Source organism: Alligator mississippiensis, chromosome 6, assembly GCF_030867095.1.
Source record: "Alligator mississippiensis isolate rAllMis1 chromosome 6, rAllMis1, whole genome shotgun sequence".
Classification (NCBI taxonomy): Eukaryota; Metazoa; Chordata; order Crocodylia; family Alligatoridae; genus Alligator; species Alligator mississippiensis.
The window spans coordinates 90,767,052-90,786,052 of record NC_081829.1 but is presented as its reverse complement, the minus strand read 5'-3'; the positions used below and the strand labels follow the sequence as shown (position 1 = coordinate 90,786,052).

Genomic DNA, 19,001 nt, shown 5'->3' with positions numbered 1-19,001 from the left:
TCCACCTGACTGATTTCCTGTCTCTCCTACTGCTGCTTCTATATCAGTTTTCTGTCTGACCCTTTCATTTTCACTAGACTTTTATACCACATCCAATACCCAAGTACCATGTACAGAATCAGACTCACTTGCACTTCACACACTGTGTTATCCTGTTAAACTTTGAATCTGAAGCTTCTCTATTTCTGTATCTTTCCACCTCAGTGACTTTCCATCTTGCCTTTTTTTTGGTCTCATTTTAAAACGTACCCTTTCGCTTTTGCCTTTGCTTTTGCCTCTTAATTTGTCTTTCACTCTGTTATGGACATATGGCTCAATATTTTTTTTTTTTCCTTTATTCATTATTTGCTTACTTTTCCCTGGATTGAATTATGTGGCCTGAAACAGATTTTTCTGCTCTAGTCATTGCTCTTATTCACCTGCAGATGGGCCTTTATGTAGTATTTGTGTATACTGCATGTGTAGATATACACACACAAACACATACTTAAAAAAAAAAAAGACAGCATTCAGATCAGTTTTAATAAACAGGTTTTAAGATAGAAAAAATCATTCATTAGAAGGCTCCAAGATAAATGGCCTTTCATATTCCTATGTTACCAAGTAGTAGAAGTAGAAGCAGAGAATTACTGAAGGTATAAACAGGCATTTATTGAGAAATTTCTACCACTAGAAATCTTTTCAGAAGATGGAGAAATACAGTCATTCAGCCTGCATCCTCCCTCTCTCCTTTACTCCCTTCACCTTCGCTAGGAAGGGTGATCCCAGTGGGAATAGTGGAGTGCAGGGAAAAACTCCCAGTGCTTTCTTAGACTGCAGAAACTCTGGTTTGGGCAATGGGCAGGGACTGTCTCTCCACCATTTCACTCATAGACTGGAGTGAGAGGAAAGTGGAGCAGTGGAGCCCCCAACACCCTTTCCAAACACAAATGTCCAGGGTCTTGGGAAGGTTAGGGTGAAGCGATAGATCTTTGGAGATCTTTCTCCCAGGAGCATGTTTCCTCCAGGAGAAACTGAATGAGTACTTGCCTGCTCTTAGCTTCTACCAGTTGAGCAGAAATTCTCCCCATAGAAAACAATGCCTGTATGTAACTGGAGTTGTTTGAGGCTAGAAGGGACAGTCAATAGCACATCTCCTTGTATTCCTCTATAGAGGCAGGACTCTTATGTATAGAGCTTACCTCTGAAAGCTGTGTATCGAATCTTGACTTGAAGATTTCAAAAGTTTTTAATTTCACCAATCCCATTGAAAGTATATTTAATTCTCTAGTTTGTTACTATTACGAAAGTTTTCTTAGTACCGAACCTAAACATGTTTTGTTTCAACATAAGCCATTAGACCAAGGTATCTGCTGGTATAAATTCACTGAAGGCAGTCTAATTATATCAGTAGAGTATTCTTTCTTGTTTGAGCATTTCAGACTAATAAAGACAAATGCTTCTCTTTTGTATTTGAGAACAACCTAGTTAATATTTAGAAAATATTCTTTACGGAAACTGTGGGCCAGATCCTATTCCACCTTTTCAACCCTAAGGGTGCACCCAGAAGAGTGGGAATGTGCATTTCCCCAGGGACAAGTAGCAGTGGCACACCTTGTGCTGCTGCTACTTGTCTCCAGGGAACTCCTGTGTCATGCGTGCTTGGGCGTGTAGCAGGTTACCCCAGATGGGGTAGGGGAGGCTGGGACCAGCAACTGTGCTGGCCCCAGCAGCCTTACCTGCAGGCCTCTGGGAGCTGCAGGTCCTAGGGGCCTCTGGGAGCTGCAGCCACAGTTCTCCTGCAGCAGGAAGCCTGGCCAGCAGTTAGACTGTGCCTCTGACTGGCAAGGCTCCAGTTTTGGGTGGTGTATGCTGCCGCCACATGCACCACCCCACTTTTTTTGGCATGGGGTCTTTTTGCCACAGGAGCTCCCCTGGACAATCCCCTCTCCCCCCATCCCTCCCTCTGTGCTGCTGGTGAGGAACACCTGCATGTGCAGTGTGTGGTGCCACAGACAGGTCTGTGGCGTCACATTCCATATATTCATAGTCATCTGGATGTGCCCTGAATGTCCCCCTATTCCATCTTGCTTGGCTCCCTTAAAAATGTTAATGTAAAAAGTGAATGTTTTCCTCGTGCTCCCTTTTGTATGTGCATGGTTTAATCTGCTGCAGACTTAAAAATGGTTGTGAACAGGTTAACACTGGAAGCTGCCCCTCCCGCTTACTGGCTGAGAGAGAAGCTGGCAACCATTTTGCTGCACAGCCTCTCCTTGCTACCACTCCTCCATGCTTCTATTCCACCTAAGAAAATCAGCTTCCCAGCTAATGGCACTCACATTTTGGAAGGCTGAGTTTTGAGGAAAAGTGTGTGGTATGCAAATAAATATGGTACTAATCGCAATAGTCATTATTTAGAAAGAATCTATGAAAGATGTCTATTCTGTATGAATGTGTATTTCATATTCACCTGGATTATACAGAATTTTGTAGGATACATCCTTAGTAGATGTATTCTCACATCTGCCACATTCTCCCAGGTTTTGTTCCAAGTGGTAATATAAAGTATACTTTGTGTACTTTCAATAGGACAATGTTTTTGGATGAGGAATAATCATATTTCCTATAAAGTCATGATGAAGTTCATGACCATGTTAAGATTCATAATACCAAAAGTGAAAGAAATGATGCAGTATTGTTTTCTTTCCCCCCTGGAAAAATAAGGGTTTTTTTTATTTATAGTCGTACAGAAGATTTTGATGATAAATTATATGAAAACCCATGCTTGCTTAGCTCTCAGGTAACGAATGTGCATTAGAATTGTTTTCCACATAGCTATTAACATTTCAGGATTTTGTTTTTAATTAAAGTCTCTATTTAAACCTCTAGTCCTTATTTCTTCACATTCTTCACCCAAACTTCCTTTCTTCCTCACAAATAATATGTATTATAACTTATTGCAAGTCTAAAGTAGTCTACATCCTATTGTTAGCAACAAAAATAAATTACCACAGTGTTTGGTCGGTCTCATCCTTCCTGATGAAAATGTCATACACAAAAATACATACACATTCACACACAACACATTCACACACAAATGCTTTCTCCCATTGGTTCATATTTTCCTGCTAGCTGTCTTTTTTTTGTACTGCTATAGTCAGAAGTGTCTTCATCAAAGGGTTATTCTTTTCCTCAGCAAAAGCTAAAAGAGGATGGACACCAACATAAGTTAATCTTCATGTTCTGTCAATAGTCACCACTTTTGCTACAGAACATGCTTTGTGGCTCTGTGGGAGTGTATAACAATTTTATTCAGGAAGAAATTCAATTACTGTTTTGATGATACTGAAAGAAATAATAATTTTGTAAGGTTTAAATATCCATATCAGCACTCTTCAGGCAGTTTACTCTGGGTTGTGTCTGACCATATCATGTTATATATGTTGCAACGGCTTAGTAATTAGACCATCTACCAAAGTTTCACCACATTTATTTTAATTTTTCTCATTTGTTCATTCTTAATGCATCAGCAGTCAGAGGTAAAAGAATGGAATTAATGAAAGCTGAAAAGTGTTATTTATTTATTGTCTGAGAGCCTGAGAAGGTAGGAGCTTGCATTTAGTGGTTAATTTGAATTCGTCTGAAATGGTGAACAGATTAGAATTTTCTTTTTATCTGAAAATTACTTGAATGTTTTGCCTGGCTTATGAAATGTGTTCAGATTTATTGATAGTGTATGACTTCATGCACTTTTGTTATAGTCTTTAATTTCCCAAATTACTTTTGTTGGATAGGTTTACAATTAGATATTGCAGAGTTTTCTTCCTGATACTGCCCACCTCTATTTGTCAAACTGTAACACACATTTCCTATTTTTCAAGGCCATCCTTATTAATCATGTGTTTGAGTTGTCTAGGTGATATTTTTAAGACATCTCATTTTTACAAGGAACTGGTTTAGAAAAAAATGGACCTACTGTTGCACAGGATTATATCACTGCTTCACACAATGACCAAGATAAGCACCGCATGTTTCCATAGCAGTTAATATATATATCAAGATTATGGTCCCATATTAGTTAATGTGTTTGCAGGATGGTAAAGGCCCTATCTTCAAAAGATGCCAGTATTTTAAAACACTTATTTCTGACTTCCTTATGTAATGTAAAAGGTACGTAGTATTTCATTCTTTTAATCTAAAATTAAATAATAACATGTAACTGGAGGACAGTGAGCTGTTGGTAGTGAACGTGTCCTTGAATGTGACATTGGCAAAAAGGGAGGAAAATAGGCAGAACAATCAGGAAGCAAAAAGTTAATAGAGACTGTCCATAATTCTGTCAGAGGAGTTCCCCAGCACTGTGAAGTCTTTAGCAGGAACTTAGCCAACAAAACTGGCTCTTGCAACCCCCTGTCCTCAGACCTTGAAGCCAGGAGCTTGTCCAAGACAGGTTAGAGAGATACCCAGCATGCACTGCACTCCAATAGTTTTCAGCTGGTTTACTGTTCCTTGGGTACCTTTGACAGGTGACATAAGCAGACTGACATAAGCCACCTTTAAGGTATGCTAACATGTGCTGGACCTGGGCTGTGGAGGAGAATCGGGGACTTGTAACCTGAGGTGACCCTAGCAGGGTGTAGGGCCTGGGGCAAATCAGCCTGTGCATGACCCCGTCCCCAGTTGCGAGGAAGCTGGTGGCAGATTTAGTGGTGGGGGGGTGCCGAGCGGCCGGAGGAGCCATTTTTTGGGGGGGTCTGGGGGGTGCTGAGCAGCTGGATGTGAAGCCAGCAGTAGCACGGAGTCGCCATGGCTGCTCTGCTCGGCTCCGCGGGGCTCCCCTAAGTGCAGGGCCCGGGGCAGTTGCCCCATTTTGCGCCCCCTAGGGACATCAGTGCTTGTAACTTTCCCTGGTGTCTCACTTTGAGTTAGAAACCTGAGTCCAGTATTTTTATTTTTGGTTTGAAATTGTTATCTAAATCATTAAAAAACAAAAATAAAATAATTTTAGATTAAAACACCAGCAGAAAATTTCTTCTGTTATATTTCTGACCATTTATATTTCTGATTGGTTTAAGTGTGCATTTATATCAATAGTTGAATCCTCAATACATTTTTCATCATGTGACTTTGAATAAGGATTGAATGTGGCAACAGCAAAAGAAGGCAGGTAGTCAGAGCTCAGTCCCTAGCAGCAGATTTAAGTCTCTGGTCTAATGTATCTCTTTGCAAACTCTGTATCCCATCTTGAACTTTTATAACAATGCAGTTCAGAGGGTATCTGAATCTATTCTGTATTCAAACTCAGGAATAAATTGGGTTTAACAAAAGGTAAACATGCTTTCAAATATTCTGCATAATCTTGCATTTAATTACATTTAAAATTGTTTAGTGTTTCATGTGGCTAGATATAGATTGCTATAAAAATGGGTTTCTGTATTGCCACATATGGAATGCTTTTGTAAAGGTGCCTCACACAATCCACATATGTGGATTGCCTTTTATTACCATGTTGTCCTAGAGTTATTCCTTTCCTCTGAAGGAAGGAATATGTGCCCCTGTTATTTGTCCCATGGGAAATGCACATCCCTGCATGTGCACACTCATGGGAATGGGCCCACAAGGTGCAAATTAGAGAGAGAGTTTTCTAAATTAGTTAGTGTATAAGGTGCAAATCTACCTTGCTTTCTTTTTAAAATTGTACTGGAGGTTGAGTATATCTTTAGAAGCTGTCCAGATTTGGGATTGTCTACATTACAGTCCTATCAACAGCTGAAAGACTAATTTCCAAATTTACCTTGAAATGCAAATGTCTTAATTTTTTTAAGATTTTCTGATGATACTGGCAAAGGCAAAAGGAAAACTCAAGGTTTTTGGAGGTAATTAGGATGTCCTGTTACAGGTTTCTTGTCACAGGTCATTTTGCAAAGCAACACTTTGTCTCCAAGTAATATTAACCTCTCGTGAATAATTAAGCCTTAGTTTTATTTCACAATTTTAGAAATAAAGGGCACAGGTATGAATTGACAGTTAGCAATGTTACCTGAGAATATGACAAAACAACCTTCTTTTAATCCAAGATACTGTTTATTTCAACTATAAAAACAGCAGGGGGCAGAGGCAAGAAGACGCTTTAAAACAACAGAGTGGGTTTATGAATTTCTGTCTTTCTTGAAGTTCTTCCCTTCTGTGATAGAAACCTGGCAGGTCTAGCTTCTCAGTTTCTTCAGGTCCCTCCCCCCACCTCCCCGCAAACCCTGCCAATTGATACCCTTGTAATTCTGCACAGTTCCCTAACAACAAATGTCTTCTCTCCAAAAAAGAGAAACATGATTTAATTTAGATTCTTCTTCATCCTTTCTTACCTCAAATTTTGGCCTTGATTATACAAATCATTCCCTTACTGTCTGCAGGATGTCAAGCTAGAATCTCCAGAGCCAAAACCTCTTTCCCTGACCCATTAACAGTCTGTAAGAGTTTACCATCGGGTACTTTATCTTGAGTCATTGTTTTCCCTTTCTGCTTGTTTCTCCCAACAACCCTGTTGATTTAACCCAATATAACCACATAGTAAAAAAATCCCCAAAAGTCATTTAATATACAGTATTCATACATTATTGCATATCCACCTACCACATTGTTTCATCTCAAACTTTCAAAATAATATTTTAGGCTTAGTTTAATTTACAAGGGTACATGCTAGCCATATGAATCTCCACCTAAATCTTTCACTCGCTGTTACATGTTTCTTACTGCATAATTCCTGCTTTCAGTGCCAAAAGAAACTTCAGTGATAAATTAAGATTATACAGTTCCTGCTTGTGATCAAATGTAAATTACAGAAAAATCATACAAAAAAATTCTTAATCAAAGGTAATATTTATCTTTAAAACATCTTTACATTGTATACTCTTACTATACAAAAGAGCAACTAAGGTTGCAAAAAATCATAAAAATGTGAATACAAAGATCAGTGGAGTTCAGGTTTATTGTATAATGCTGACTAGAGCTCTAATCCCCTAACAGCTCAGTATGGAAAGATGCTTGATAAGATATGATTCGTCATCTAAATGGAGCCTGTGATAATACTCTGTTCTTCAAATGAACAATGTGAAAGCTGAGTTCCTTAAAAAGTTGGTTTTGATTGTTTTTAAAAAGGAGAGGAAAATAATCTTTAACATCAAAATAAAGATTTCATTTGTCAGAAATAAAGAAATGTATTTAACCTGTAAACTATAGATTTCTAAATCCAATTATACGTGGAATAATCTATCTTTAAGTTGTATATTAAATCAGATGGACACAAATGAAATGAAGAGGTGTGTTTTGAGCCTTTGCTTCCATGTAGCACACCATTTAATCTAGATTTTGCATATGCAAGTATAATGATAGTCAGTGAAGACTGAGCTTAGAAATTCCAAAGCTGAAAGACGATGCCTTTAACACTATGTGACAGGCTCACAATAACCACATCAACTGATGGGCGTGGCCCACCTCCTTGACTGTCACACCAGGGTCTGCTCTCCTGCCACAATTTATGTGCAGTTTTACCTCTAGAGATGATCTTCAGTGGTTCTCCTGGGACCCTGGGTGACTCTGCTGGCGCATTTTCTGTGGGGCTCCTTCTCCCCTACACTCCAACCCTTTCTACTCAGGTGTTTCTGATCAGCCTGGATGATGCTCTGATGTGGCGATGGGGCTCTCCCCTCCTATGATGAGGCCTGGTGACAAGGACAGCTGCAGGAGGTCTGGCTGTGACTCTGTAGACTTGTGAAAAGTACAGCAGAACAAGAATTCAACCAAAATAGCTCAGATGTTGTGGTGGGCAAGGTAACAACGCTCCCATGCCAAGTGTTTTTTTTCAGTGTGTGGGGTTGGTCGGTGCACCATACACCCTTATCCCATGGACTCTCCACTCAAGGATGCCCCTTTTCTGGGCCTGCATCTGAGACTGTGTTCTGCCTGGCCAGGTCCTATAGCGTTTAGGGGTACATCCCTCTGCACCTGTGTTCTGCTCATGATTCTGCGAGTCCCAGGCCAGGGCATTCTGACTCCATGAACACTCAATGGGGGTGTGTGTGACTAGTAGGGTAATGTGTCAGCTTCTCCCTTTTGGAGACTTTGGCCATGCCTACTGTGCCACCCTCTCCCAGCCCCAGCTGACCTGTGTACACCTATGTAGTACATCACAGGTGCCATATATTGGGATGGGGTTGTAGCCACACAACCCACCAGCTGCAAGAGTCCAGCTTGCATTGGCAGCTGTGTCCCGGTTTGCGTGGGCAATCTGGGCTTTCCCACACTTTCCAGGGGTATTGGTTCCAGTGGGAGTTACTGGCTCCCTGCCAGCAGTGGAGTCTACCTCTGGGTGCTCCCCATACACCCAGTTGCTGCCTCAAGCCCAAGCTGTTCCACCCGGTGTGCTGGTCCAGCATGGCTATAGTGGGTCACTTGCAGCCACAGGGAGAGCTACCAGCTCTGTTGCTAGTGCTCCCTCTTCTCTTCCCTTAGGCTCCACTTCTGGACTTCTTTTAAACCCACAGCCTTTGGAACTGAACCAACCGGCAGCATACCTTCCAGCCACATTGTGCCAGCTGGCTCACTCCCAGCCCAGCCATGTGGATGTCTGTGTAGCAGTAAGTGGATCAGGGGCCTGTCCCACACTACAAGAATAAGGGAGTGAACCTACACAATTGTATCACAATTATAGCTGGCCAGAGTTTTCATAGTGTCTTCCACAAACAGAGGAACACCTTCTAACTGTATTAGCCTATAGTTGTGGCAGATTTACTTCTATGGACTCACCACCAGACTGAGATTTTTAACCAACTAAACAGTTGAACAGATATTCACATGTCCAGCAATTTATGTACATAAAAAATCTAATAATGATGAATGTAAAAATCTGCATCTGAAAACATGTTGGGTTTAATGGGATATACTGTTGCAGATATTTACATTTGCAGAAATTAATGTGCACATTTCCAATTTTGTAGGTATTTATACTAACAGAAGTTAAGAAAGTTTGCGGATGTGAAATGTATTATCTTCACAGACAGAGGCCAAGTAATGGAACAGATGAAAATTTACCTCATGGCATATTGTTTCTACTCATTTTTGTGCAAGAACAATAACGGTTGCTCAAATATTAATTTCTATTTGTCCAATATTTACTCATCCTTCTAAAAAAATGATGGAGGGACTATTTAGAACGTCTGGTTTATAATCTTTTCTATTTGAGGAGAGCTAAGGGACAAAATTGAAATATGCTAGATTGTTTTGATCAATACTTGTAATATATGACATTATTATTGGTGCTTGTAGTTTTACTGGAGACATTTGGAGAATTTAAACATCACTTGGACACAGTATGTTACAGTATGCAAATCAACAAAAGTACAGTTCACGTATTATGCGAATCATTTGGTAATCTCCAACTGGGTCTTGTATTGACAAACAAATGGAGTTCTTAAAATTATGTAAAAAATTATTAATTTGCAAGGATGAATTCTGATTGCAGAACATACCAATTTCTATAGTTCTATAGCCGTTGCCCATGTAGATCTCTCATATGTTCCAATTTAGTAGCTTTACAGTTGCGAGGCATAAAATAAGTATATGCTCATTTTATGATTTCATCTGTTGAAGGCATCTATCCCAGATGTGGCTGACAGATGTCCTAATCACATCTGTACTTTCTTAAAAAAATAGTAGATTTAATAGTTAATAGCCATTCAGAATTTGCTGAATAGTTGTAAATCTATTTACCTTCAGATATGCTGTACTGTGTGGGGAAAAAAGTAAGGCACTGATCCTTCTTGGAAATATTTGATATAAAATTTACCTTATAGGGCAATCATTTATCATCAGGAGGACCACAGCTATTGATTGCAGTAGTTTTCCTTGACAATAATTGTTTCTGGAACAAGGGACATTTTCAATGAAAGCTGACACTTTGGGTGAAAATAATTGCAGTAATGTAAAATGTAAAGGCTTCTTCAACAAATAGCTTTTTAATAGTGTCACATAAGATGAACTCTGCTGAAAATTGCTTATGTTTTGTCTCTTGTATTAGTTCATCCCCCAAACTATGTTATTTGTAACAAGTGTTATGGAAAAGCCAGTGGTTATATTCAATATTAAATATTATTTGCAGAGAATAGTGTCTGGATTTAAAATGTAGCTCAGTTATAAGAAGCTATTGGTTTCTCATTTCACATATTATTGAAATAGGCATTGCTGCTTGGATGCCTGAGACTTTGGGCTAAATATACCTCGGATCTTTTTTCAGTCTTTACGGTACTGTCATTCAAGTAAAACTCGCATTAACTTCATTGGATATTTAGGCAATATAATACAATCTGCTTTGGTTCTTATACAGTATTCATTATGACATTCATTACATTACAGTATACATTGCAATTATTCATTACAACAATATCTGAGTGCATCAGTGAAAATTGTCTGAGAATTTCAAGATTTCCCATTAATGGTTTTTGTTGTTATTATTGAGGCCAAGAGGTATTCCCAGCATTCATTCCTCTTCAGATTTTAGCTCCTTCTCTTTCTCATAATTGAAAAAGGCTGATTTATAGACCAACCAAAGTAGAGAATCTTTGACAGTCAAGACCCTGTGCTCCAAAATACAGAACTCTCTGGAAGAAAGAGTCATTTGCCTTATTACAGGTAATCGTTAGGAAGGAAAAAGGAAAGATGAATATTTAACTATGTTTCTCAGACATATCACTGAAACGTCTCAGATTTTGCCCTACGGAATAATTGAATTTATCTACCACTTCTAGCTCCTGGCCAAAATTACAATCTAGTCCTTAGTAAACAGTGATGGAAAACCAAGGGCTCCTACACGCATGCAAGGAGGCTGCTCCAACAGGTAATTACAGTGGATCGGAGCAGACTCGACTAATCACGTATGCAAGTACTAAATGACTGTGCAGTAAGTCTTGTGTGGATGCAGCCACTTATTCAGGACCAGGCCACTGATGAAAAAGAAACAGAATGACTTGGGTAGGCTGGCAGTATAATTAGATAAGCACCACAGGCAATTCGAAGGAGAAAAAAAATGCAGTAATAATGAGAATAGAATATATTCTCAATTCAATAATTACATAAAATGAAAAACTGTACAAGAGAGGCATCTTAGAGATATAGGCAGCTCAAAATAAAAATACTACTCTTAATGTTAGTTGAAAATAAATTATAGGATGTATGATATATATTTATTAAGAAAGTCACTCATTAGAGGAAATTACTTCCACATAGTAAAAAAAATCCAGTAGAAAAGCGAGATATGAAATACTACAAGTTCTGCTCACCTTATTTTAATTAAGTAACCCCACCTACAGCTCCATTTGTAAATGTGTGTCTTGAAACCATTTGTTCTACTATGCACCAGTTTTATCTGGTTTTTAAATGATTATATCCATTTATATTTAAATGTATGTTGTGTGTTTAATCACTAAAAATGCTTAAAATGTCTCAGTTTAGTGGCATAGAATGTTCTTTGTGATGCTTTTAAAATCTGTTTTCAAAATCTTAACTGAAATGGAAATGAAGTCAATTAAATATTACTGAGTTTAAAATAAAAAAGCACTACTTGCATAAGTTTTGTTCCTAGGATTGTCAATTAATATTTTACATTTTGTTCCAGGCATTAGACTTGTCAAACAATATTATTTTGCAGTTATAGCCATTCATTTTTATATGAGAGAACAGCTACATTCTATTGTTTGTAGTCTGACACAGGGGGAGATATTTTCAGCACCTGTGGTGGAAATTACTTACCTAGTTCCCTTTATGGTAAGTAGGTGTCGTGCAGGTGTGCATACCAGGCTGAAATTGCACTTTAAAGCACTCATCCACGGAGCTATAAAATCCCTCCCTGTTCTAGAACATCCCAAGGGACTGTTGACTGTGAAAGTGCTGTTATAATTTATTTTTATTTTTATTTTCAGATTGCCTTCTCACAGCACAACACCATCATGGATCTTGTGCAGTTCTTTGTCACCTTCTTCAGGTAAATTGCTGTTTTTTCAATTTGTGACTGGCTCCATGCAAATTTATGTTCCATGAAAGCATTACCTTTTCCAGTCCTTTAATCTTAAGAAATCACTATGTGGAAACTTTTAAATTTTGTGCACCATCCCTCCTTTATACCAGTGGAACATCCAGATGTCTCTGCTTTAAGGTAAAAACAATTACGGCCTCTTGCATATGCACAGTGCTAGAACCTTTGCCTTTATTGTTCAAAGAATAGCCCAAATATTTTGCCCATTGTGCGTTGATCTTATTAGCCTGTAATAGAAATCATTGGTCATCTGTACTGATATGCTTATGCTGAAATAGATGTATGGCGGGATACTTTTAAATTCACAATTTGTATGAAATTATTAACAAATCCTCATATTAAGATGCATGTTTTCTTGAGTTATTGACACACTGTTAAGAACTTGTAAGGCACAATAAGTTTAGATTGTGGCAGGAATTCAGGTTTTTGCCCAATTTCTGAAAAGAAAGGTCTCTTCTCTAGTTGAAAACTGGAATAAATGGAAACCCATCATAAAAGGTATCTGCACTAGGGCTCTGCAAAGATTCGGTCGCTGATTTGATTTGGCGGACATTTGGCCCGATTTGGCGGCTGAATCACTGAATCCAAATTGAATCAGGAGACCCTTTAATCTCTCCAAATCGAATCAGAACCCTCTGAATCACTTCAGAGAGATTCGATGATTTGGACACAGACCCAGCTTTAAATGTTTTTTTCTACATACCTCAAGTTACCAGGTGGTTCATGAATGCTAAGATGCTGGGGCGGATGGAGCACTCCATGGGAGCATTGGGGGGGGGGCGTCCCCAGTGCACTTGGCAGTGGACTTGGAAGTGTACTAGAAGCACTTCTGGTCCACTTCTGGGTCTGCTGGGGAGCATGCAGGGGCTGTGCCCCCGGCTTGGTGACTGGTGCCTCCTGGGTGTGGGGAGGCACCCGGGGTCCCCCCACAGCTGATTGCAGAGCTGGGGGGATGTGAGGGGTTCCCCTGTGGGCTCAGCAGCTGGACCCAGAAGTGGACCAGAGTTACTTCTGGGTTCACCGCCATGCATGCAGGGCCCCCTGCCCCTTAACTCCTGTGGGATGCTCCATTCACCCCACCATTGCAGCATTCATGAGCTGTGCCTGGTACCTCGAGGTATGTAGAAAAAACATTTAAAGCTGTGTCTATAGCTGAATTGCTGATTCTCTGAATCCGCATCGAATCTTGGGATTCGGATTCAGCCAAATTAAATTGGGACAGTGATCTGAATCAACAAATTGAATCACTGTCCCCAATTTGGGCTGAATCCAAAACGAATACGGCCTATTTCTCACACCCCTAAACTGTATGATTAAAATTCACAAGCTTTAATATATGTAGATTACCTATAGTACTTTGGAGTTGGACTGTAAAGTTAGTCCTTAATAACCAGATAGAATACAAAAAAATGTACATTCATAAAGCCACTTTTTAAAATCTGGCTGCAAGGATGTATAAGATTGCTATGGATTTATTTTACAATAATGACAAATTTCTATTTTGGTTGGACACTTTCATCTTTTTTCCGTGATTGGTTTCTATAGTCAATGGGTCACGTGTCTTAAATGGTTGTAAATCTATTGATTTTGACAGTCTCGCTCCAAATTTTCAAACTGATTTCCATCTCTAGGGACCATGGGGATTGTTTGCCTCTTTACCTGGCAGGGATACAACTCACTCAGAAAGGGATGGGAAGGAGCTGTCCATGAGATCTCTCCTCACTGTCCAATGAAGACCAGCTTTTACCAGCCTGATGGCTAATGTAAATGAATCCCATCTTTCTTTCTTCCCCACATACAGAGTGCCACATGGGGAAAGTATGCCTTCCTAAAATACAGTGTGCCGGCTTTTGGGGGAAGCCAACTAGCTTGATAAAACACAGGTGTCAAACAAGAAATGCTACAGCATGTCTGTACTGCATTGACTAGTGCTAGTCCAGCTCATTTGTTCCTGCTTCTTATGCACCGAGTGCTGAAAAATGTCATGCATTCACTTTTTGGCTCATACTTAGGGGGCACCTGGCATCATTCCCAGGCTCTTAGTCTGGTCCATGTTCACAAAAGCACGTCTAGCAGTAGCTACGTGGCATCTTGTGTTCGGCTTGCATGGATTAAGAACAAGTGGCCAGAGGCATGTTTTCTTGGAGATGTTCTCTAGCACTACCTGACATGAGACAATTTAGATACCTTTGAGAACTCTGAACAGGAAAAGCCAGAATAGGAAATCTCTCCCCCAGAGTGGCAAAGGACAAACAATAGAGGAGACTAGTTTCTGCCCTGTCTATCAATATTCATAGATAAAGATTGAATAAATGAATGAGTGATGGAATGCACTTACATTCTTCCTTGGTGAGTCTCCTAGGCTAGGGACAGACATATCACATAAACTGGTTTAAGTGATCAGAAACTGGTTTAAACCTGTAACAGAACAGACTTTCACTGCACATAAACCAGTCTGAAAATGGCTGAAACCAGTTTGAGATAAACCTGGTTGAATGTAGTATCTGACTTAACTGATTTGGGTCAAACCAGTTTATGCAATGTCTGTCCCAGGCCCCTTCCTGGTTTAACTTAAACCAGAGTCCCCCAGCATCCCACATGCTTTGCAGCCCTGGGCAGGGCTTTCTGCTACAGAGAGCTGAGCTGGCCCTTCCCCTCTGCTCCCTGGCTGGAGCTCTGGCAGAGACGACAGGCACAGCAGCATCTGCCTGGCTTCCCTTTGCCCTCCCTTCCCCCCACCACATCATGGACTGTAGCCAGCGTGTGGTATGCTAGCTAATGCTGAGAGGTGCCTGTGTAAACCCTCCCGTCCTTCCTTGGAAAATGTTGTTTAAGAAGAGCTTGAACTAACGAGAGAGACTTTTGTTTTCTGATAGGGTGCTAAATGCTAACAACTCCCTGTGTAACTCCCTGCTATATAAATAAATGCTGTGTAACTCCATGCTGGCTCCCTCACTGGTCAGGAACAGCGACGGGGGTACCCTTCCCTAATCAAAGCATCCTGCCAGGGCCTGGCCAAGCCCCCTCAACTCATCACTGTAGAAGGGAAGGGAGGGCTGCTCTAGTGCCCCTCAGCTTCTAACTTGAGCCACTGCAGGCATGTGCCTGCATTTCTTCACTCCAGAAAGGAAGTCTGTGTGGTTACAAACTGGTTCAGCCTAGCCAAGTTGGACTAACCTGCAAAGATTGACTCAATTCAGGCTCAGGCTTTTTGAATGTCTGTCCCTAGGCCTACAGTGGGGTGTTGCTACACTGGCACTTATATAGATGTGGAAACAGGTAGTTAGCTATGTTAATCTGAAGTCAGGGAAAAGACAGGGTAGAGAGGCACCATATAGACCAACTGAATCAGAGATGTGCTTTTGCTTCAGTTGTTCTATAAGGTGCATCTCTATCTTGCCTTCTCTATAGGTGTATTGTACTAGCCTTCTTTGTGTTAGTCTAGCTATAGAAATCTGAAAACACTATAGCTTGTAAAACAAAGAGGAAACAAATTGCAATAATCCAACCAGGAAAAAATAAAAAATTGAATTAGTAAAATGGCACCCTCCTGAGATTCTGTTGTGATATCTGGCTGTATTTTGATTTTTATGTTCAAGGTTTAGAATTGTAATGGGGTGGTGATCAAAACACATTTTGGAATCAAAAACAAGATCAAACGTACAAATGTTTGTGTCAGATTCTATGATACTCTTTTACAAAGGAATAGAAAACTCTGAAACATCATTCAGAAAATCTGTTTCTTTAAGAATTAAGGGCTGAATATTACTGGACAACTAATTAATTTGGAAATTACATCTTGAGATAACATGAGATTGAAAGCACAAGCAAAACAGTATACTACAATGAAATTATAGTGGTGCTGCTTAAAAATGGGTAGGAAAAAGTTTTCTTATTTTGCTATCGTCTTTGCGATCTGAAGTTTCCTATTCTTCAGCGGGTTGAAACTAAGGTATTATAGACCTTTTGGTGGGGAGGGTGATGAAAAACAGAGATCTATTCACCACAGATTATCTGTTAACTAGGTAATTAGTGCACACATATCAGCTGGAAGCCTGAGTAAACAGCTTGGGCTAAGGTTAGCCTTCCCTCCCTGTGAGGTGGCCTGGGGTGGGGTGGGGGTGGGGGGGGTTGCAAAGCATGGTGGAATGCTGGCGGACTGTCAGTTAACTTGAATCTGGAGGGGATCAAGGACCGAAGTTCAATAAACAAATCAATTAAGTCTAATACTAAATCCATCCCATTACTTTAAACTGGTTTTGGTCATTTAGAAAGCAGTTTATATGGCCTGAACTTCTGCTGTGTTACAGATTTGAAAAAGTTTCCAGTTTCTTATACAGTTTTATGTGTAATTTCTGTACCTAGCCTATGTGTTAGTAACAGTCTGCGTTAGGCCTCAGTATTACAAAGTGGCCAAGAGTCATGCATGACCTTACAAAGTCAAGCCCTATGAATAAAATCTCTAAGCATATTAACCTCTGTGACATCATGGCTAGAAAGTTATCAGTTAGAATGGATGATCCAAAGGAAAAATCACCAGGTTTTTTGACAGTAGAAAGATCTTGGCAAAAAGGATATAGCAAGCAGCATCTATGAGATGAATGAGAAATCTATATACTTTAAGAAAGCTTTCAGGATTTGCCCTATAACAATATAACTAAAAGCCTCTAGCACAGCCACCATTCTGTATGTCAGTAAATTTTAAAGTGAATGCTACTTGCACAGGATCACTAAACTTGAAGATATAGAAGCCATTTCAAACACCAACATATGGAAACCGGTGGTCACTAAAACTGATTTAGAGTAGCAACCAGAGTTAATTGCATCTGTAGCAAGTACTAATATGATCCACTAGAGTGATTTATAGTCAAGACCATTATAGTCTACTGAAAAAATATCCAGACAACTGCAACTTAATGTAATGAAAAAGAAAAGGAAATTAAGATACTAAGTTAATAACTGATGGATATATAGGATGTAACAAGAATCATAAATAATGTTGGTAAAGATATGTAAGTCATGTTTTCAAGGACTATACAGAATATGAATAATTATATTTAAGTAGCATTTAATCTTGGTTTAAGCTAAAGCATGCTGTTAGGCATACTCATCTGGCTCTTGTCATGGACAAAAGCACTATTTTTTAACCTGGTGAACATAACTCCATCCACGCTGGCCAGCCATATCAGTGAGGCCTGACAACAGTTTTTGTTGCATTGTAAATATGTTTGTCTCGGGCTACAAGCATGGGGGAGCATGGAGGAGCAAGGAGCCCTGCCCACCAGGGAACCCGGAACAAGGGGAACTCAACCCCAAAAGAAAAACTCTGTAAAAGGGAAAAATGTACCCCTTTTAGGATGCTGAAGACCTGAAGAAACATGCTGAGAAGAAAAGAACTTGCAGTTCATTAGCCACGCTTGTCTGCAGCTAGAGCCAGGTGACGTCAGCGGGAGACGCTGCCCGGTTGATACAAAAGCTGGGTCCGGGAAGGAGCGAGCGGGGATGCAGGAGAGTCTACAAGGATCCCCTATGCTGGGTGCACCCAGCACCGGCACAATAAAGAAGATCTGACGCAGAGGCTGACATTGGTGTCAGCGGAGACTTCAGGAGCGTCCCACACCGGCAACAAATGGCATGGGAGCGCGGGACCCAAGGCAGCTCAGAGAGGAGCTGAGGAAGACCCCAGCTGGGGCAAGAGCGTGGATCCGAGCCAGGGAGACGTGCTTGGTTTGGACTTGAGTTTGGGGGAAGGTGAGCTGTTCAGCCTGACACCCCTCTCCTTTTTCAGGTTTTTTTTTTCCTTTACTTGGCTGTGTTTATGGCTGACCAAAGTAGTTCCTTTCTTTTCTTTTTCTGTTGGCCTTTTCCTTTCTTATTTGGTGCAGGCTCTCATTGATTACTTTGTTGTACAGAGTCCTTAAGGTTATAGTAGGGTAATTTTGGTAGAGAAGAAGGATGACTGTAGCATATAGCTCCGACCAGAACTGCCAGACTACTGGAGCATATCTCCAAGGGCAGAACATCCAGAGGACCCTGGGTCAGAACGAAACAGAGGTCGGACCAACGAAAGCATAGGAAGCGTGAAGATCGGGAATTGACACTGGAGGGCAAGCCGCATTAAGATCTTGAGGCTCATCTCAAGGGCTGTCGTATGGATAGGGTGTAGTGAAGGTGGAGCCCCACGTTCATCCTCTGGGGGATGTGACAACTCTGGAGGTACCCTCAATAGGAGCCCCCACCACTGAAGATCCATCCAAAGTCATGGCAGGCAAGTTTTGGGATTCTCCTCCAAGTGACCAAGGGCCTCCCCAGGGATCACACGAAGTCCCATTGCATCCAAGACCAGGTGCACGCCCCAAAACAACGCGGGAGCAGATAGTCAAATTGAGATGGGCACAATGTTATTTAAACTTATACATTTGAAAACAGAGGTTACGGCCAGATCCTGAAATGTATACTTTATCTATCTTATATAGTGTGTATGTACTGTTGAAAAAGCCTGGTTGTAGTACTAATTATTTTGAAGGAGTAAGCAAGATATTGCAGAAACTGCAACTGTGTCGTCTGTGATGCTCATAGTACTTCATCCTTTAATATCATAAGATTTTATTATGCCTGCTGGTTCACCGACGACTTGTCTGAGAGAGCTGAAATGCATTCAGATATGTAAGGATGATAATGTATCAGTACCAATCCTTTTTTACAGAAACCACACCATCGGCATTGGATGATTCATTGTTTTTAGCTCATTCCATTTAACCTTCTACCAAACTAGGAAAGAGTTTAGCTACTTAGGAGCAGTAATATCTTATTCATATTTTGCAAAATTTTCTGTGATTTATTTATTTTAATCTCTTCAGTGTAAATGCTGTATACTTCAAAGTAATATGGAACCTGTTTCTAAATTGTCCTGACCAAATAAAAACTGTTAATAACCAAA

At 40.3% G+C, this 19,001-nt stretch overlaps 1 protein-coding gene across 3 annotated transcripts in view; it reads left to right on the top strand.

Annotated features, from left to right (window-relative positions):
- ATRNL1 (attractin like 1) overlaps window positions 1-19,001 on the top strand; it is a 1,033,288-nt gene that overhangs the window by 573,721 nt on the left and 440,566 nt on the right. For all 3 annotated transcript variants that reach the window (XM_019485923.2, XM_059730100.1, XM_059730101.1), the window contains exon 25: window positions 11,949-12,010. In XM_019485923.2, coding sequence (XP_019341468.1) covers window positions 11,949-12,010 — 62 coding nt within the window. The remainder of the gene's footprint in view (window positions 1-11,948; window positions 12,011-19,001) is intronic.